Source organism: Thermobia domestica, chromosome 17 (assembly GCF_964235325.1).
Source record: "Thermobia domestica chromosome 17, izTheDome1.hap1.1, whole genome shotgun sequence".
Lineage (NCBI taxonomy): Eukaryota > Metazoa > Arthropoda > Insecta > Zygentoma > Lepismatidae > Thermobia > Thermobia domestica.
Window position 1 is genome coordinate 91,971,525 of NC_137470.1, and position 23,028 is coordinate 91,994,552.

At 34.1% G+C, this 23,028-nt stretch overlaps 1 protein-coding gene across 4 annotated transcripts in view; it reads left to right on the forward strand.

Annotated features, from left to right (window-relative positions):
• Nucleotides 1-23,028, forward strand: part of wnd (Mitogen-activated protein kinase kinase kinase 13 wallenda) — a 328,345-nt gene that overhangs the window by 262,687 nt on the left and 42,630 nt on the right. For 3 of the 4 annotated variants that reach the window (XM_081743652.1, XM_081743650.1, XM_081743653.1), the window contains 5 exons: nucleotides 2,053-2,244; nucleotides 6,178-6,336; nucleotides 9,724-9,991; nucleotides 13,866-14,092; nucleotides 19,272-19,488. In XM_081743652.1, coding sequence (XP_081599778.1) covers nucleotides 2,053-2,244; nucleotides 6,178-6,336; nucleotides 9,724-9,991; nucleotides 13,866-14,092; nucleotides 19,272-19,488 — 1,063 coding nt within the window. The remainder of the gene's footprint in view (nucleotides 1-2,052; nucleotides 2,245-6,177; nucleotides 6,337-9,723; nucleotides 9,992-13,865; nucleotides 14,093-19,271; nucleotides 19,489-23,028) is intronic. The other variant, XM_081743651.1, reaches the window with a different exon arrangement.

The window sequence follows — 23,028 nt, forward strand, 5'->3', positions numbered from 1 at the left end:
TGGTCGGGAAAGGCATCAAACATTGCAATGCGTTTTTAGACAACTCTTCATACTAACAGCACACACGCAACCAAAAGCTACAAAGTTCATTTTCTTTGAAAACATTTGTCCATGAAACATCGGAGGATATTTCCAATCAGTGGTTCTTTCAGTAGATATGTTACGGGGGGGGGACATACTTACTATTCTGGGGGGCACTGCTGATACTATTCTATTTATTATTATATTAAAGACGTATTATTTGGTCTCCTTCGGGGGGGGGACTCTCAGAGCTCCGGGGGGCAGTACCCCCCCCCCCCCAAAATGTCTGGAAGAAACACTGTTTCCAATAGCTGGTCTTGTTCTGTGTTAGAGAGATTAATACCTTGTAAATTATGGATTTTTACATCAGTGAAAGGATTTTCAATCCAACTATTATTAGGTTGTGGGAGAGGTAAATGTTCTCGAAATCTTGCACCTGATGCTCTCAAATGTCCTACAAGTGTTTTTGTGCATTTTAGCGGAGAGCTTTTCACCTGAAGAATCAGTGAAATACTGGGGCACTGGAAATGATGAATAGTTATTGTTTTGTACTCGTACTGCCCACAGCTGCAGTTTATTAATATTAAAAATACTTCTTGCATAACAGCTGAGAGTTCCATTTTATTAGAACTCATTTCAATTTTTAGGCGTCACGGACCCCACTTTAAGAACCACTGCATTAGGGTATTACTTAGAGCAGAATGGCGATAAAGAGGAATTTTAAAAAGTTGCTTATATTCATAATCTGCATGTCTTATCACACAGAAGCTTGAACAACTCCTTAAATTCCTTACGATTATAATATCCTTGAAGTAAGTCGGTAACCTACTGTACGAGTTAGTGGAGATCGGAAAGACATTTTCTGTAGTGCAAGTATAGTTTTGACATAATATGTATACGCTGTCTTTTTGTCTTATGTGAGATGAATGGAAATCATTAATCAATAAATATGCTTTCAATTTATTTTAACTTATATAGTAATTTTGTTTATACAAATGTGGAACAGTTAAAATCTTGTTTTACTCGATATAAAGATTGTATATAAATACAGCGCAGTTCTTGCAAAGTTTATTCGAAATAGAGACAATGAGACTTCATGCATAGTCCACAGAATTTGAGCACCTGTTCAGAAATGGTATAATATGGCTGGTGGTACTTATTTAAGTTTTTGAACGACTTTTTGATTGACTGTTGTAAGCTATTCAAGTATAGCAGTTTTAGACCATAAACTTAATCATTTGCGGAAAAAAAAAAACTTAAGGTCGCTTGATCTTGGTGACCCGTCTGATGTACTATGGTAGCCACTTTATTAATTCATTTCTTGTTTAAGAAGTTTCTGAATCACATGATGAAAAAATATGTATCTGGCACATTTGGATATTAGAAGGATAAACCAATATTTATATTTAGTATTGCATGCAGTTTTGCATGAGCAATAGACTGGCAAAAACTTAAAACTAGTAAAAATTTACATGTATGAAACAATGTATAAAGATGCAGCAGAAATCAGTGCATTTATACATTTTGCCAATCAAGCAAAAGTGATAATTAAAAAAAAAAAGACACATAGATTGATGCATGTGTGTAAAATTAAATTAAATGTCAGCCTGATATTTTATTTTTATTTCTATGGTGAAAGTAAAGTTTTATTTTCTGACTTGTTTTACTATAAGAAGAGGAGAGCAAAGAATATATCGGCTCATGCAATCTTCCTAGGCTTGCTACTGCTGAAAATTAATGGATTACAATACATCTTGTAATAAAAATGAGATGCTTTGGTCGTTATATTTAAACTATGTTATGTGATGGCTGTTACGTACACTTTCTAAGTGAAATTTGTTTTCAGAATTTTTATATTTTCGTCTTCTACTGAATAATATAATTTCTATTGGAAACTGTGATTTTGTCATGCATAAGTACTAAATAAATGGTTTGTTATTAGTGTTTCCTTAAGCGGTCTATTATTTTTATTTAAGTTGTTTTTGCAAAGTGGATGTAAAAGCTAAGATTATTTTCATTTCTTGTTTCAAGGGGTGTTTGTACGCAGGCACCATGCTATTGTATAATTATGGAATATTGTCCTTATGGACCTCTGTACAATCTGCTGAAAGATGGAGGGAAAATTCCACCTGTACGACTTGTGAATTGGGCCAAACAAATAGCATCTGGCATGCATTACCTGCATTCCCACAAGATAATCCACAGAGATCTGAAAAGCCCTAAGTAAGTATAAACATATTTGTTTTGTAATTCGTGAGTGTAATGTTGACGAATTTGGTGTCTATGTTTCAGTTGAACCTCTCATGATTGTACCCTTTAGGCTAAGGAAAAAGGATGATTAGGGCAAGTGAATGATGGAAGAATCGATGGAATGAGATTGTGAAAGTAAACGAAAGTACCCCGAGAAAACCCACAGATACGATGTTGTCCACCATAAACTTACTTGGCCGGGGATCGAACCAGAGACCCCACGTATCAGAGGTAAGCACTCTATCACTGATCCACCAAGCCCCATGAATTTGATGTCTAAAATACAGTGACGACAAGTATAGGAAATCAAATAATACTGTTGATACTATATCAAGTGGAAACAAAACTCTAGGTTATATTCTTAAAATAACACTATAAGATGAATTTATAAGGTGGAAACTAACTGCAGTTGTCAAATGGTGTAGAACTTAACGGGAAAATCTACAAACTTAATATTCATTGAGCAGCTTGAAGAGCTATTTTATAGATCAACTTAAAACATACTTGCCTTGATTTCTCTATTATGTTAGATTTCTTAAAAAGTCACGAATCCTTGAATTTTCACTACTTTCATTGACAGCATTGTTAAGGCCCAGTTAAGAACTCAGGGATTAGTCAGGATAGGATGAACGTGAATTTAAGTACATAGGTAACAACTGTGTACACTAACATATTGAGATTTACAAACATAAGTATCTTGAGGCATGTCTAGAAGATTGTCCTCAAAAGTTAGAATAAGTTCGTGTACATAGTTGTTTTGTATGTAATTAATTTCCATTCATCCTATCTTCATCAACTCTTTCTTATTCGTGTTTTAATATAATGCTTCCAGTAGAGATTTGATTTGTTAATTGATCCTTATATTCCGTAATGTAGTAGACGGGACAAAATAAATTATTTATGAATTCATTTATAGTCTTAATTATTTGAATATTTCTCCCATAAATAGACGGTGTTAGTCTCTATTTGTAGTTTAGACAACCAGGTGCCAGTATTCATGGAATCAAGTTGTTTACTTGAAAAATATTTATGTGTATTTGACTATAGTCAATATGTTGTAAATACTGGCAGGTGAATAGCATGGGATAATTCGTATTTGTAGCATGACTTACTTCTATAATTTATTTCTAGTGTGTTCCAAGGAAATGTTCTACGTGTGGTGGAATTTACAGTGGTTATGTTTTGCGCTAAGCTGTTAACATGATAGTAAAGAGAGAATTGTAATTTTTGTGTACATACTCGAAAGAAAGAATAAATCGATCGATCTATGATAAGAAAGATAAAGACATGCACTTGCATGAAAATAAATGTGAAACACACACCTCTTTTGTATAGTTTCTTTACGATTGTTTGGAAACGAAAATGTCCAACCATTCTTGGAATATAGCACTTTATCTTTCTAACATTTCTTTTCATCCCATATTCTTCACAGCGTTCTTCAAGTTTTCTAACATGTTATTGATTTTTTTTTAATTCAGATTCCGCACCAAGCCTCATATCATCTGTAAGCTGTATACACCTAATCATCCTACCGAAATACTGTCTTCTTTATCTCTTCTAGATAGTTATTAAATAATGTTGGCGAAAGACAACTTCCCTGTCGAATTCTCATTCCAATTGTACGCTCCTCTGTCATTTCCTTTCCTATTCTAACACTTACTTGTCGGTTCATATATATGTTTCTTATCAGTCTTTGCTCTTTCCACTCCAACCTAACCTTTCTTAGAACTCCCAACAACAATTCCCGATTCACGCAGTCAAAAGCTTTTTCTAGATTAATAAATACAACATACACTTCTTTTTTTCTATAAACGTTGCACCTAACACCCTGAATAATTCGGTGCTAAAAGGGACGCTAAATTTCAATCCAACAACCAATATTATTTTTCATAGTAAATTCTTGTATTACTGCTTCAAAATAGATAAACATACTTATATGGTATCACTGTCTTTCTTCTCAGGTTTATGAAGCAATATGCAATAACTTTGCTTCCTGCAGGCGGAAGCTACATTTATATTTGATGGCATATTTTAGTTGATAAAATATTGGTAATTTTGTGTTTAACACAGTAGGTATTAATATAGCAATACATCAGTATTCCCAATCATGCAGAGCCACTAAAAGTTTTATTTTTATAATAAAGAAAGACATGATGTAATGTAGAACTCTAACCATTGTGTAATTACAATTGTATTCGGATGTTTGACCTGGGAGCTGTGAGACATATGATTATTAAATTCTGGAGAACTTTTACTTATAAATGTTTCATATGTTTGAATTGATACTGTGAATTCATATGGTTGCTAGTTTGTATTTACAATGGAATTTTATTAGATTCGTTTTGTGTAAATATAATGATGAGTTGAGTATATTTAAGAGGCAGGAACATAGATACAATAAAGGTAATGTACGTGTAAAATAGATTAAATACAATAGTGAAATAATAGCTGTCCACGAAGAGGTGTTCGGAATTTAATCTCTTACTAAAATTTTAATTAATTTGCCGTTCTTGTGAGACTATTGGTTTAACAATTATTTTGGCGTCTAGGATAGTATTTGTTAAGAGTTGTAACATTTGGATGGCTTAGTTGCAGTTACATTTGTCATTTAACTTCTACGTGTTTTCTGGTCGTTATATAAGTCTTTTTGGCCACTATCTTGAGACATTATATGGCCACGGTGAATCTGTGGTAGAACGTTCACTTTTGGTACGTGTGGTTAATGATTTGATCCCAACTTATGCCAAGTGGGCTTTGTTGTGGACAAACACCGTGTGTGTGTTGCTTTTCTCGGGATTTTCCGTTTTCCTCCGTTTCCTCCCACTTTTCATTCCACTATTTCTCATTATCACCGTTTCCTTTAGCCGACAAGGCATTACCGTGGGACATAAAACTCAAAAGTTCCATTTCATTTCATTTTAAAGAAGTACAAATATTTCACTAAACAAAGATATTTTATTCCTTTTAATGCTCATTGCTTATCCTGACAGTAAGTTTATTTTAGAACTCAAACACCATGATAAAAAAATAGAACTCCGAGAACTTTCTCAATTAAAACTATAAGGTTTTGCAAATGCGGGAATAATTTTCTCTCCACCCGACAGAATGTTTCTACAGCAACTTTCTCTTTACTATGTGTCAGCAATTAACAGATCTCAGCTCTACATCTCGTCATATCCTTTGGTTTTGGTTAAAATCACATTTATTTATTTTTATTTTTTAATTTAATTTTGTTTTTTTAAGGTTCCAACGACACTAAAATTATTAACGTGTAACAGTTTCATCAACTATCCACTTTTGCTTCATCAGACACTATCTAATGTCTGATAAAGCCAAAGTGGATAGTTACAATAAACGTATTGTTTTGCTGAGCGATTAGTTTAATCAAATTTATGTCTATGAAAAGCGAAACTTAGACAATGAAAAACATTATAAAAGGAAAGTATTGACACCTTTTCTTGAAGTTTTTTTCTTTCTTTCTTTTTAAAAAGTGCGACTTGTGTAACTTCTTTTTAATATTATGTATATTCTGCGTTCTCTAAATGCTTGCATTAACGTTCTGTGCATTAGCAATATCGCAAATGAAATGACAAATGAAGGTATGTTGGAGAGAATGTTAAAAGTGTAAAACTTGTAATAAATATCCGTACTATTTTTTTTTCTCCAAAAAACTAGCAGTCGTTAAAATATTCCCATTATTAGTTTAAATTCAGTAGGCATTCGGGATTTAATATTTTAATATCTTAGATTTTTAATTGTGTTAAACTTGCATATTATAAACCTGAGTATTCTTTGTAAATAAAAGACCATTGCCATTCCATCACTCGGCGATGTGATCATGATTATGTGTCACCAAATGTGGTGATACAATAAACTGTATTAACGAAGTATTCTTGTTTGTTCCAGTGTGCTGATCGGACAGGATGAAATTGTGAAAATCAGTGATTTTGGAACAAGTAAAGAGTGGAATGAAATTAGTACGAAGATGAGTTTTGCTGGGACTGTAGCGTGGATGGCTCCGGAAATTATTAGAAGTGAACCATGTTCGGAGAAAGTTGACATTTGGTAAGTAACTTTCCGTTATTTGTAGCTGCTAGGGGCAGCCTGGTGCAGGTAAGTATTTGAATCCTGTGGACACTACGTAAGCGAGAAGGTTTTGGTCGAAGAATTTTGATTAAAGAAGAGAACTCCAGGCTCTAAACAAAATAGAATATTGTCAATAAATTCCCTAAGATAAGGAATCTTTCGAAAGTTTAACGAGTTTATCTCGAAGTAAAGCCCGACAAAGGCACTATAATTCCCTTTCAATAGAGTTATACTTTCAGATAGCCTCGTTAAATACCTCTTTAACCAATCCAATAAAATTTTGTAATATAAAGTTTTGTAATCGACTATAATATTTTTTAAAATTAACTCCAGTTTGATATAACCTTCCCTCGTGACTACGCTTACTGAGGCTCCCACACTTTCACTTAATATATCACTTTTAAGCAAATCAATGGAAATTGATGAAGCATATTCTAAACTGAAAGCGGACTTTAATCAAATTCTTCTGAAACAAACATTTACACCTTTTCGTTGTATAAAGCTACCTATTTGTCATGTCTTTTTTTGATAATCACAAAATATAATACAATGGTACTGAATTATTTTGTGCTTCCGTATGACACGTGACTACGGAAGCACAGCACGATACATTTTATTATTATTATTATTTGACCTGAGTGTCCCAAATGTTTTTATAATAAGTTTGACTATAATTTTTACGACGTTCAGTATACAACGAAGTTTCATTAACTACACTGGTTACTATCAAAGACTAAATAAGATTGATTCAATCGAAGAGTTAACTAAATTCTCCACCTTTTGCAATTTCCACTATTGGTAATATTAAGTAAAATTTCCTCAGCACTTGTGTTCTCAGTTATCCACTTTTTCTCTATTGTAGCATCGAAGTTAATATGAAAATATTTTGCGCATAACTAAATTCTAATTGAATCCTCATACAGAACCGGTTGTTAAAAAATTAGCATAGCTTCACTGCGTGGTGTACATATGAAGCTGCTACTTGTTGATAATTTTGCTTTATCTTTCAGCAAATTGTTTTTAATTATGCTTTATTTTAAATTTCTTCGTAATATAAATAATGAAACACAAATGTTGTTTTAAATATCTTATTTTTCATTTATCTATTGATATTTTATACATCACATTTTTTTTTTTTCATGCCAATAAACTGAAATCAAATAATGTTTATCGTTATTATATACTGAGATTTTTTGTGACAGTAAAGTAAGTTTGTAAGATAGTATAAAGCTACGCAAGTACACGCCACAATGGTAACAAATCAGTACTTAAGATTCGTATTCTAGTTATCTATATCACTCTTAGTCTGTTAATCTGCACAATCTTGAAAATTATAATTTAGGGTGGGTGTCTATTGGTCACGAAAGTCATGAAATCAGAAATCGGTCATGAAAGTCCAAGAAAAAGTCACGAAATTTAGCTTTTGGGTCACTATTTTTTTTTATCTGTACAAATATAAGTGCAAACCGGAAGATTTTGTTCTATAAAACGTCAAAATTCACCACCAAAAATGTGTATGGTCGGCTTTAGACACTACCAAATCGCAACAAAAGTATGCTTCTATCGCATGTATGAAAATTCGGCTTAACTCGCACACAAATTCGTTACTTGAGAATGTTACGAAATTTTATGGTTTGTTAAAGAAAAGGTCACGAAATTTCATTTGAAATTTTAATAGACACCTTGTAAATTAATTGGAAGTTTTACATGAGCCTCTAAATTTTCTTGTCAGAGATGACCTTTCAGAATTTTAAAGATTACGGAAGTTTCTCTCAACTGAAGCAGATGATGGTTTGCTGTAATTGAAGGTGGGCACTGACTATGAAACCGTTCAACTTTACATACATTAATGTAATTTGTTTTTCATTTCTTAGAGAAATGCAGTTACTTTTTTCAATTTCTTAAGTTTGATGCTTTAGTATAGATAGGAAAATATTTTACTTTTTAAAGTGCCCATTGTTGAAATGCCTAATTTTTCATTGTTACTTAATATAAAATTAAAACAGTCAATTCTGTTCTTGGTTACAACAATTAAACAAACAATTAAACAGATAGTGAATTTTCCCAATATTTATTTTTATTTTATTTTATTTTATTTTTTTAAATATGCTTGACTATTCTCTTAAAATTATTTTTATCTGGACCATTTGATAAACTAAATCGTCTTACGTGTAGCAATGGTATGTCTGAAATGTTATGCTTTTTATGTTTCTTGCGCTTTTGAGTTGCTCTGATGATAATCTCTGACGTTGAAACATGGCTAATGACGAAAAGAGAATGAAGTAGAATCCAAGTAACGGAGATACCATTCTTAAGAGTAATTCTCTGGTCTCTGAAAGACAAAGATCAAATAAGGAGTGAAATAATCAAAAACACACTCAACCAATAGTGCATCAAAGAAAGTGTACAAAAATCTTATCTATCCTCATCTGGGTATGTAAAAAGAAGAACGGTTATGTAAGCAGTTTTACTTGTGAGAATAGCAGGAACATTGTTACAAAGAAGGCTCTGAAATAGGTGGTAGAATGAAGTATGACAGGGTTCAAAGAAGGGGCATAAGTTGGAAAAAGTTCAAGATGAAAAACGGTCGAATACAGGAAGTCATTGAAAAGGGCTTCTACAAAATCAGTCCTGGGACGCTGCTGCTATAATAATAATAATAATAATAATAATAATAATAATAATAATAATAATACAATCACTTAACATCTTTTCATGTCACTGTCCACTCCGGTTATTCTGAACATTGGAAAAAGAACGAAAGAAAGAAAAATAAAGATTAGAAATTAAATAAATAAATAAATAAATAGGAAAATAATAGAGTTCACCTTCGGCGCGTGGCGATCCTTGTTCGATCCAACCTGCAATTGGTGTTTTGTGGTGGACAAACTGTGTATACACGGTTTTCCTCGGGATTTTCCCATTTTCTTCATTCCACCGTTTCGTATATTATCATCACAATCTCCATTATCCTCATTATATAAACGTGGGACGTCAAACTAGAAAAAAGTGTGTGTTTTATTCTGCTCTAGCAGATTTTTTTTTTTTTTATTTATCTCTGTACTGTATATCTACATATGGTGAAAATAAATTGTTAAGTAACATATTGTATATATATTGTTTGTTATCTTCCGTGACACACATTCCTAAGTGACATCCGTGTAATAAATGAAAAAAAAAATGCTTTGTAGACAGTTCTAAGATTCCTTATTGATAGCATTTTGTTGAATTTACCAAGTAAAAATATTTTTTGTCTTTAATTTGAGTTTTTTCGGCAATGTATGTATGTTAAAATCACATCAATTTGGCTATATATTAAGGTAATATTTATACTTGATGTTACTGAAGTTTTTATTTGTTCTGCAGGTCCTACGGTGTGGTCTTATGGGAATTACTTACTTGTGAAACTCCTTACAAAGATGTTGGCTCATCTACAATCATATACGGTGTTGGAAGCAGTTCCTTGCATCTTCCAATTCCAAGCACGTGTCCTGAAGGATTCCGTCTGCTTATTAAACAGTGCTGGAGTCCCAAACCAAGAAACCGGCCTTCGTTTAAGCATATTATTATGCATTTGGAGATTGCTGCTGTAGAAGTTCTGTGCACTTCACCAGACGAGTATTTTGAGACACAGGTATGTTCGTGTCAATACTATATATGGGTATGTTCGGATCCAGTTTTGTATTAAAAAAAAAAAAAAATCACAGAGGAAATAGAAGAGATCTGTGATGTTATACCTAATACAAGTTGTACCTTATAAGCTTGCCAGGAACGGTTAAAGTTATTATCCTATCTTTTTCAAAAATTAAATTGGCGGGAGCTCATGAGGTTCGGATTCCACATTAATCAGTAGTCCCGTCTCGCTGCTGAAAGGGACGTTAAACTCAACTCAACTCAAAAATTAAATTAACATCACTTTAGTTTGTGAACAGATGATATAAAATGTCAGAAAGAATCAGCAATTTTCACCTCCGAAAAAGGAACCAGGAAAAAGGAAAACTAATTTACTACCAGATGCGGAATTAACAGCATGATGTTAAAATATGGGACTTACCCTACGTTTTGTATTCCATACGTGATTTGACGTATGTGAGTTTCCTTGGCTGGAGTAATTTATTTATTAAAACTCACGATGCATTTGTTAGAGAAATAATGACGAGAGCCCTATTGAAGATAGATATGCATAAACTGAAAATATGGTATAGTTAAAACGTGGCTTCCTTTAAAAGTTTCTATCTTAACCTATGTCTCTATCTAAACCACCATGTTGGCATAGAGAGCTCAAACATTTGAACTTCGCAAAGATTACATTCTGAAGGGAAGCTGGAGACTAGGAGCACTGAAATGAGAAATTAGAATTTAGAGGAATTCGCTATTACGTTTCACTGAGAGTTTGTGTGTGTGTGTGAACACTAACAAAGGCAAAGAGCCTTTCTAACGGAAAATTAAGGGTTAACAAAAGAATTTCAGAAAAAAAAGTAGTAATCTTGTTAGTTTTAGCAAGGAACGTGGTACAGTCTGTCAAGCTCTTAACTACATGTCCGGGAAATGGTTGCTTTATGCTAAGCTGGTATCGAAGAGCGACATCACGAATACAACTTTTTTTTTTCTCATCAAATTGTGTTTTTATTTAACGTAAAGCAGAAGCACATCAGGCCTCTGCATGGTGCTTCATCTCTGTGGCAAATTAAAAGAGTAATGTTATTTTGAAATTAAGGTCAGTTCAATTTATTGCATCCGTAGAACAAATACATGATACTGGATTTGCAAGCTGTAAGCATAATTACATGTTATTACAGTCAAACTTAGGAAAATCTCGATGAGTGTGAAAGTAGTTCTTCGGATGATACCTTTCGTAGTTTCTTGAATTTAAGAATACTTTCCTCATTTCCTAAATGTTTTACTTATCTTATTTTTCTTTTTTTAAAAAAAAAAAAAAAAAAAAATATTACAGTGGGTAACATATAATTTGTTATCCGTATATGTTACATCTTTTTGCTTCTCTGTTAATCAACGTGAAAGTAATCTCTTCTACACTTATTATAAATATGTAGATCTTTTATTAAGTACGAAATCTTCCGACTTCCTCTTCGTGTATAGTATTACATGATGCAAATATAAACTTTGTAATCATAAAGTACATCAAGAGTCATCAATAGGAATTTCTTCTACTTTTTCCGCATAGTTTTTTTTAATAATAATAATAATAATAATTGAAAAACAATGTTACCCTTGCTACTAATACTCCAATCTATGATGCCATATTTTAATACCGCATGAAAATTTGCGTAATATAAGGCCTTAAGTGTTTCTAGATACATTTTTAATACATTGAAGCTCTCTTAACGGACATAATAGAGAACACCTCCATAATATGAACAGACTTTTTTAGTCCGAGCAAAAGTATATGTATTATTACGGGACGTGATCCTCCCGTTTACGAACACTCGCAGATACGGACATGGACACATTTATTTTACTCCCAATGTTTTAGTAACCTCTTGATAAAGGGCAGAATTATTCTCAATTCATACTTATTTAGTATAGATAATACTTTCTGCAATCTAAAAATAAATCTTCAATTTATCCCTTCAACTGATCCAGCACTTACAAGGAAACTTCAATCGGAAACTTTCATCCATAGGATTACATGGCAGAAAACTACTGCAAGTTTTTCCTAAGAAATTCATGAACGCCATGATAGGTTAGTTATATCTATTTGGTCTAGGAATTAATTCGTGCGGGTGGACAAGAGATGGCGCAACGAACGGAGCGTCCCACAGTTCCGTGTATCCACACATGTGTTGCAAACCCCCTGTCATCGCGTATCGTTCGTAGTATAGGGCAGTGGATTAAAGCGTCAACAACACCAGTTTGTAGTTAAGTGAACATGGCGCAATTTGTGCCTGATAAAGTGTTTTTGCGGGGTGTCCTGCTGCATTACTTTAACATGCAGAAAAGTGCGACTGAAAGTCATCGTATTTTGGTGGAAGTGTATGGTGACTATGCTCTAGCTGAGCGAACGTGTCAGAAGTGGTTTGCACGGTTTAGAAGTGGTGATTTCGGCTTGGCAGACCAGAGCGAGCTGGACAGCCAAAAAAATTTCAAGACGAAAAATTGACAGCATTGCTCGAGCAGGATTCGTGTCAAACGCAGGAACAACTTGCAGCAGCATTAGGCGTTGATCAAACAATAGTCTCCAAACGCTTGAAAGCCATGGGAATGATTCAAAAGATGTCACATTGGGTTCCACATGAATTGAAAGACAGAGACGTTGAAAGACGAAAAACCATTTGCGAATTGCTGCTTCAACGACAGAGCAGAAAGGGGTTTCTGCATCGAATTATTACGGGTGATGAGAAGTGGATCCATTACGAGAACCCTAAACGAAAAAAGGCCTGGGTGAAACCAGGTGAACCAGGTCCATCACAACCAAAACGAGATATTCACTGTGCAAAGGTTATGCTGTGCATATGGTGGGATATGAAAGGTGTGGTGTACTATGAGCTGCTGCAACCGGGTGAAACTATGAATGGAGAACGTTATCGACGACAATTAATGCGTTTGAAGCAAGCTCTGGCCAGAACACGACCAGAATGGGAGAACAGACATGATAAACTTATTGTTCAACATGATAACGCTCGCCCACATGTCGCAAAACCGGTCAAAACCTATTTAGAAAATGTCGGATGGGAAGTGTTACCCCACCCGCCGTATTCACCAGACGTTGCTCCTTCGGACTACTACTTGTTCGATTGCATGAACAACGATTTGATTGGACAGCGGTTTACTTCTTCAGAAGATATCGAAACATGGGTCTCTGACTGGATCGCTTCCAAGGATGAGGACTTCTTTCGCCACGGAATCCGTACATTGCCTGACAGATGGGCGAAAGTGGTGGCTAGCGATGGACAATATTTTTCTTAAGGTATTTATGTATTTTGTGTTTGTACTACAGCTTCAATGTGTGCGTACCAACCGCACGAATTAATTCCTAGACCAAATAGATTTTCAGTATGTAGTAATAATGTTGGAAGTTATCATTGGGTTACTTTTAATACAGTAAATAAGCGAATTAAGGGACTTCTATAGAGATATGACTTTGTACTTGAGAAAAGAACAAGGGCAGTACAGCTGATATACATATGTCGTGTCCCTAAACGATGTTTTTGTGACTTTACGGGAAATTTCTCTCAGTAATTCGAACGCTGAGTGAAGTATTTTCATAGTAGTCTGTATTTACATTTATAATTAATGTATTTACTGAATACTATACAATTACTCCATGGTCTCTGAATCATGTCCCAGCGGTGTCCGTTGTTCAGAGGTTTCAATGTAGTCTTTATTGCGTAGCAGAAGCAACTTAATTCAAAAACAATTATATATAGAATCAAGTTATATTACAGTCAATCGTTAACCCTAAGAATGAACTGTGTTTCAACAAGTTTATATATGTATGTATTAGAATATTACAGTTTTTTTAATTGTGAATCTTTCTGGTATTCTAGGCAACATGGAAAGAAGAAATCCAACAACACATGCAAAAAATGAAAAGTGAGGGCAGCCACCTTCCAAATTTGGAAGAAGATCTTATTAAAAAGCGAAAAGAAGAACTGAAACATGCTCAAGATATTCGAGAGCATTATGAACGTAAACTGGAGAGGGCAAACAACCTCTATCTGGAGTTAAGTGCAGTTTTGTTGCAGTTAGAACAACGAGAGAAGGACTTAAAAATGTAAGAAACTTTCTCGCTTTCTCTTGCTCTTTTTTGATAAGTAAGATACTGTAGTAGCCCGAATATTGTATATTTGTAGTATAAAAACAATTTCATAAAAACCATATTCGTCTTATAATCGCAGCCTAGCCTTTTACAATTTAAAATTAAAAATGCAGAACTGTACCATCTGCATCGCTGTGTCGTGAACGTGCAGTGCTGTTGGGTGATTTGTTAAAATCCGACGCATATAAAAAAATAAGTAAGGGTAACTCGTCACGTAAAATTTGCTATGAATGTATTTTCACTTCGGTTCCATAGGATAGTCAAAACAATTTAGTATACTATCAGAGTACTGAATGCGGAGTGATAACTACCAGGAGAAGGTTCAATTAAATCTTAGAATTAAATATTAAAAAGATTTTTAAATTGTTAAGTTTTTCATTACATGACATTTTATGCGGTTTTATTATCATTATTATTTTGATAAAATCATCTAAAGTATCTAATATTATATTCGAGGTTGTACTATGTTCAGGCTTGGTCTAGGAGCTAGCGGATGCGCTTTTAGTGCTCGTGGTACCGGGTTCTATTCCTGGTGGGAGAGAACTAACTAACTCTATGAAACCCGGAAGTTCAATGCCGCGTTCACAAAAGTTCTCCATTGTCTTCTGTCCTCCAGTTTCTACTTTGTATTCCTATGTCTGCGAGATTCATCTTAATATTGTCCCCCCATCTGCGCCTAGGTCTCCCTAATGGTCGTTTTCCGATTGGATTTCCAGTTAAAACTTTGAAAGCGTTCCTACTTTCTTCGATTCTGGCTACATGGCTTGCCCACCTAAGCCTCTTAGATTTGATGACCATAACAATCTTTGGTAAACGATATAAATTATATAGTTCCTCGTTATGAAGTTTCCGCCATTCACCATTTCCATTTCTCTTGGGTCCGAATATTCGTCTTAGAATCTTGTTCTCAAACACTTTCAGTCTGCGTTCTTCCCTCAGAGTAAGCGACCATGTTTCTCAACCATACAGAACAGGCATGATTATCGTTTTATATATTTTAAGCTTCAAATTCCTCGACAGAATTCGCGACAGCAAGAGATTTTGAACTGAATAATAGCATGAGTTCTCGGTTTTTAGTCGACACTTAATTTCTTCGTAAATATGGTTTTGGTCTGTTAATATTGATCCTAGATATTTGAAAGTATAGTGGTTTTCAAAGCTAAACCAAGTTTTCTTATCAGCAGTAAAACTGTCATATGGTTGTTAGCGGCCGCGTGCGGTTTGTCAACCAGTTGGATGTTGCCGGTATTACAAAAGCTTAGCCGCTCTCCCTGTCGTCAGGGTAAACAATGAAGTCTCGAAATATTTTTTCTGAGTGTTGCAAACCAATAAGCAGATACATAAAACCAGAATAACCATTTAAAATAGGGATAAAATACGTACACGTCATTCAACAAGTAATTTTCTCTCCTATTAATATAATAATAATAATAATAATAATAATAATAATAATAATAATAATAATAATAATAATAATAGTTTTTACGTCCGAGCCGTTTCGGACAACTGTGCATTTTCGGTAATGCTCGGTAAATAGAATAGATCCTGGACCGTACGTTGGACCGATATTGTATTTTTACCCGTATGAATCGGATTTGCCCCATTCCATCGGTATGAATAGGGATGACCTGATAATCCCGTGTGTCATTATTGTAAATGATGTGTTGTTTCACTTTATTATCATAACACAAATTGTTCTAATTATCATGTACGAGTCTATCGGGTCAAACGGTCCAAACAGGCCAAACGAGTTTATCAGGTCTAAGGATCGAGTAAACCAAACGCAAAGGGTATCGGGCGGGTACAGCTTACCCGAAAAGTTCAAGCACTAATTATAGGTTAAAGTCAATACTTAAGAGCTCTAATTGTTTGCTTTATATATATATATATATATATATATATATATATATATATATATATATATATATATATATATATATATATATATATATATATATATATATATATATATATATAGTTAACTGACCAACGAACTTGCGGATACATAAATATAAATGCTCAAATCTAAATTATTGCATTATATTATTGCAGTGAGCATCAACGTGATTTACTATTAGGAGTTAGCGTGATGCACTAATGTTAGTCTTTTATAAATAGCATTATTATTATTATTATTATTATTATTATTATTATTATTATTATTCAACAGACCATCTGTCTATAATGACAATTTAAAACTTTTTTTTTTCTTTAAAAAAAGATGATTAAAAACCATTCTATTAATTACCTAAATCCTCACATGTATTAATATATGCAGGTTAATATCTGAGTAATAAAGCTATCATTATTAATTTCCTGTGTATAGTATCCTAATTTGTAGTTTGTCCAGTTTTTATACACGTGAAGAATCAGATTAGAAAGAAACTGATCAATTATATATTGACCTGTATAACTATATCTTAAAGTTAGAAATAATATACTTACAAGCAGAGCAGATAAACAGACAGAATCTTTATTAAGCCTATTACTAATATTACATATTATTATTAGCAATAATAATAATGATAACTAAATTCCTGGCGCAACAGCCTTTAGAAGGCCTGGACTTATGGCACTCATTTCTGTTGGGTAATGTGTTTAGAAATCTGCACGGACTCGGGCTACTATGATAACCGTAATGGGGTTAGCCATACTGAGAGCTTTATACAGTTCTACCTGAGTTGGTGCGGCAACGCCGAAATCTAGTTACAATGAAGGATTTATGGTAGGGACAAGTAAACCCTTAGATCTTGACCTTCGAGGAAAAAATTGGCTATGTTTTGTCGCGATGTATATCCACTTTTTTGAAAGTATTGTTTGATATTTTAACGCATCCACAATTTGTAGTATTATGATCTCGACGAAATTCCATGTATTTAGTTTCCTCTGCATTTACCTCTAAACCCAACTCCCTTCAAGCGTTTAAGAAGACCTCTGCATTTATTTCTATCCTTCTCCTAACATCCCTTATTAAATTCACATTATCAGCATACACCTAACTTGGTGAATATCATTCAACTCTAGACCCTGGTTGCTTTCTTTGATTTTTCCCGTATAGCGTACTCCAGGACGAAGTTGGCGACAAGGCATCTCCTTATTTCAGACCATTCTTGACCTAAAGGCTCGTGGAAAAGAATTTTCCCACCCGGACTTTACTTTGGGATTCATTTAAACATATCTTAATTAATGGGAGAGAACTAAACATTTAATTTCACAATCATTGACTTTCATTACTCATCCGTCTCCTTTAGCCTAAAGGGCATAATCGTAGACTGTTAAACTCAAATTTCATTTCATTTCATATTCAGGCCAATACGATATTTAAAGACTAAATACAAATATCCTAAAATATAATCCATACCACATGTAGCACATATGATAGAAAGAAAAGTTCATAAGTTCTGAATATACGTATCATCTTAATTATAGTAATAATTGTATTTTATCAAAAACATTTTGTTCTACAAGTGTCTCTGTTCAATTTAATTAGGTATTTTCATCTGATTCTGAGCCTAAACTGGAGGTTGCGGTGACTCAGTCTGGTGCATGCAGTTTCCGTTTTGCTCTCAGCTCTCGCCAAATGGGCTTTGTGATGGACACTGTTCGTAGATTTTCTTGGGGTTCTCTCGTTTCCTCCCACTTTCCTCATTCCACTGTTTCATTTGCTCATTATCACTATCTTCTTTAACCTACATGGCATCACCGTGGGTGTAAAACTGAAAATTTTCATTTTCATTCATTTTTTAAGCTTAAATTTAAAAAAAAATCCACAATGAGAAACGAAGTAAGTGAATGAATGCCTACTAACTTAAAGTTGAGATTCTTTTTTAATCAAACGTGTTCTCAAGATTCTAAAAATCACATGCTGGTATTATTTTTAAGTGCATTCTTTTATAAATACAAGTAATATAGGATCAGAAAGAATGCTTACTCTCTACACTAGGGGTGGCAGTCAATTTTAGTTTTGGGAGCTAGAACTATTTTCATTTCACAAATCACTCGCAGTCTAATTATCCATTCCTTATCATGCTAGAAGGAACCATAAAACAGCGATCGGTACAAACGGTACGATGCAAATCACCGCAAGCTACCTGTCAGGACTTGCTAGTTGAGGCTCTGAACAATGAGATTTACGTTTAAAGAGTATTTGAATATCAGCAAAAAGTACTCGCACATAATTTTACAACATTTACATTAATTCACAGGCAGCACACAATATGCTTCAATACATCCGTCAGTGAAGTTTTTCCATCGAGCATTATTCCGTCAACGTTTTTCGAGCATTCACAGTATTTGTTGGGATACAAACATTTAAAATGCTCGTGAAAAGATGTGAAAATAGTCTTATTTCCATAACAATAGTAAATAATTGCAAAAAATGTCATATTCGTTTTGTTCATTTTCGATGGCTGTCTGGTCTCTCTTAACTTAGTCGAGTTAACAAAACTGTATGGGGATTTGTGTTATTCCTAGATGCAAATTTTTCAGCCTCTACTTAAAGAACAGATGAGAACTTCTAACGGAAAAACATTTCAAATTATATAATGATACACAAAGAAATGCATGAAAAATGCCCAAACCCGAAGCTTCGGTTTATTGTGCCGATGCCTTAACCACTACGTTACCCAGTCTGCTTCCTGAATAGCCATACATTATATCACTTTTGAAGTTGAAAATATATGACACTCGGTTCAGTCATTGATATTTTCACTGTTTATATGTTATTGAATTTGCACCTATAGAGAAATAGGTGTAATATCGGTTATTTTCTCGCTTTTCGTTAACTTCTCGCTAAACTATAGTAATTTCTGACAGTTAAGATGACAAAAGTGAACTGAGCTATGCTAATTCGGAAATAAGTCGTCTTAGTTTCAATTTTAAATTCACTCTTAGGTTACTTATGTGTGTATAGTACCTGTACATTTGTCAGTTTTCAATATATCTGAAAATAAAAATAGAGATATGTGAGGCATGAAAACAGTTTTGGAATGTAAGCGATTAGAGATTATTTCTTAACTTAAAGAGTAGTAAAGCTCTTAAATTATAAAATAAGTTATTTTTACATGTCAAAGACTATGCATAAATTTATTTGGTAAAGGAAAAACAACAAAAATTTCTATTGTATTTGTTTCAGGAGAGAGAAACAGTCTCAGTGCTATCTTCACAAGGCAAATAAGAAGAGAATTGTTCGCCCACTCTTGAGAGCTCAAGAAAAACTGGGCAAACGAAGATCTTTTCCCAGTGGGAATCAATCAACACCAACATCGCCTGAGATGCAAAGTACTACTAGCCCGGAGTCTCCGCAGAAGTGGGCAGCCGGGGTAAGAGAAAACCCCCTTTATGGTATTAGGGTAAGAACAAAAAACTTACTTGTTTGTGGTCTTGTTTCGTTCAGTAGACACTTGGAACAGCAGATTGAAACCAAAAGGTAGAACATAGTTCTTCATGATCTAATATCTGTAATTTCTCTGTCTTGTGATCTTTTTAATAATTAGTTATTCCAAGTTTAATTTTATCATGTCACAGGTCAGGAGTATATAATTAGCTTAAATGTCCGTTCTCGCACGGGGAGAATAGATTTCTGGAAAATATTTGAAACTCTTTCCCCTTTAGTATACGCATTCCAATGACAGTGTGATTATAAGACCCCATAAGATACTATATATTTGGCTTAAATTGTGAGCTCCGCTACCCCTTTAAATACATCCGTTAATGTGGCATGTTCCAAAATTGATTTCAAACGGGTAAGCAGTTTTCCGTCATGTGATCATAAACAACTGACAACGTCGCTTTCGATTCGAAGAAAAAAGTAGAAAGTATCTCTTTCCTTTAAAATGGAAAGTTTCAAAAATGCTGGAACATATCCCCGCTTGTTTCTAATGAGGAAAGGATTCCAGTAATGAGTATAACAAATTTCACACCTTCAATTTGGAATCCTTACATTAAATATTTATGTATAAATAGTGAGAGATCTGAATGTTATAGAAATTACTCCCTTTTTCCCCTTAGGAACAAAATTTTTCAAAACTGGAAAACACGTATTCTCTTACTTTCATTTAAGAGTTTAGATACCGAATTTTGCATCTTCAACTTAAGCGAAACCTCAAATTGGGACTTTCTCAATAAAGGAAGGGAAATTTGAATCTTACAAGGTGGTCACAAATTCCCGTTACTCCAGAAAATAAGTAACATAAACCACTAAACGTACGTAAATAACTACACGTAAAGAACTGAATGACATGAACAACAATGCCTTCGAGAGGTTTTATTGAGATAGAAAACATTAAGTGTCCAAAGGATCAGTCTGTCGACCGTCATTCTCATGACAAAGGATGGCGACATGTTTCTGCTCGTGTGAACGGCCTGTTAATAGAGAAGATTGTACCCGCCATTTTGTATTTCAAGTTTGGAAATAGAATTTACTACAACCAAATATAAGAAAATAGAACTTTTATAGAAAATTAAGTAGCTTACTTTTGCTTAAGTAAGACTTTCACCCCTATCCTAAAATTCTATATTTTTGGATGCATCCCACTCGTTTCAAACGTCACGAGCCGCCACTGGCTACGGCATACATTCGAATATAATATAAGGTCATCGCAAAGAGAAAAAAATAAGCGAACTATTCCAGCAATCCCCACAAATAAGTGAATTATTTTGCCTCTAAGAAATAAAGTATCACTTCTTCCTTACGCACAGTGGATGAACTAACCACCTTGCTACTCTTCTATGAATAACAAGTGAGCTTCCCCAATCTTTGCTACAAGTTGCAAATGAGCTACTCCAACACACATTTACGCATAGCAAGTGAGTTACTTTGCTATTATGAATCTGGCTTCTTGGTTCTATAAGAAAAGAAGTGATCACTCCTACCCAGCTTTACTGGCTTAACAGCTCTACTAGCTACGTTCAAGTGGACTAGAATGTGCCTTCGGACAAAACATTTTAACCTGACAAGGCTCCTAAAAATATAAAAGAATCGTGACTTTATAAATCACATAAGATGTGACAGCTATAGTTTGAAATATTCTGTAAATCCGAAAACAAGAAACGAAATTTTCAGTATAAAAATTACAGCATCTTTGTAGCTTGTGGTTGTTTTTGCATGCTTCTTTTTGTGTGTGTATTGCTTCTTAATGTATTTATGATGTACTTATGGTAGAAACCACATAATTTAGTTTTTGTAATTTAACATTTTTGCATTTCTTAAGATATGCATAATTTTTATTTATAATACTGCATGGGAGTATGCGATTGTAAGGATCAGTATTTGAATATATCTGAAGTATTAAAAAATATAGTGTGATAGTTCCTCTCTATAATCGTATAAGCTTCCAATTGAGACCAGGAGAACTTCGTTTCTTCATCTTTCCTTCCCCAATATGCACTTTCATAAGACCTTGTTCAGAGGTGCCCTTAAGACCTGTGATATAAATCAAACGCAAGAAACAAAAAGAAGAAAAAGTACTATTTTTAGTACTACGCTATTAAAATCATCCAAATAATTATTCGATAATTGATGTTGTCAGATGGGAAATCGACTAAATTGATTCACTTTATTTATGATTTTTCTCCACCCCCCACCTCTTTGTAGACTTTCAGACTATGCTATGAATACTTTTCGGAGGTCTTATAGAACGGTTGTGTCCATCTGTGTGTCGACTTTGTGGTGGACAAACACCGTGCTCGTGGGTTTTCTCGGGGTTCTCCCGTTTCCTCCCACTTTCTTCATTCCACCATTTCACTCATTTCTCATCATCACCGTCTCCTTTAGCCTAGCCGGCACAACCGTGGGACGTAAAACTCAAAAATTTCATTTCATTTCATCTGTGTGTCGACAGATATCACAGGGGGAAAAAAATCCGCTCAGATTTTCAAGGAATAGATTCTCTCTTTCTAGTTTCAACTTCGATCTTTATAGAGCATAAGCGAAAAGAAATAGTAACAAGCAGTTTCTTGGAAGTGTCTGAAAAAAAGATACCATTTTCACCCCCATCTCTCTACTAAAACCGAAAGTGATCAAAAATGTACTGCTACTTTTGATTTCAATATTGATCTTTATAGAGGAATGACGTAGGAGATAACGAGAAGGGGTTTCTAGCAATCGATTCAGTCCCTTAATAATAGATTTTATGTCCTCCGTTAACCCTCTATTCAGATTGAAAGTGGTAGAAATCAATCATTTCTGATTTCAAGGTTGATCGCCATAGAGCATAAACGGAAAGAGATAGCGAGCATCAGTCGTTTGGAATCGATTCAGCGTGCAAAGCATAATTTCCGTCTCCTCCGTTAATCTTCTATTCAAACCAGAAGTAGTAGAAATCACACATTCCCGGTTTCAGCGTTGATCAACTTAGAACAAAAGTGTAACAGATAGCGACTGGAGGCTTTTGAATCGATTCAGCGTTCAAGAAACTACACCGTCTGCACGCGCAATCCTTAACTAAATCCAGAAGTTTTAGAATTTTACTACTACTTTGTTTCATTGTTGATCACCATAGAGCATAAAGGAAAAGAAATACCCAGGTTAGGTCTTTTCGAATCGATTCAATATCCTAAGAAAAAGTTCCATCTCTTCCGTTAAGCCTCTGTTCAAACTGGAAATGGTATGGATCAATCGTTTCTGGTTTGTATGTTAGTTTACATAAAACAAAAGTGGTAATATCGCTTTGTTGGAGTCAATTCAACGTCTCCAGATTCCATGTGGACCTGTATCTTTTCACTAAAACCGGACGTGGTATAAGTCTACTATTTCCGGTTTCAATATTGATCTTCTTAGAGCAAAAATTGTAAGATGTGATGACAAAACGTTTTTTTTTTTTTTTTTTTAAATATGGATTCAGCGTCCCCAAAATAATTTTTATATTGGTCTTTCGCTCGTTTTCAATTTC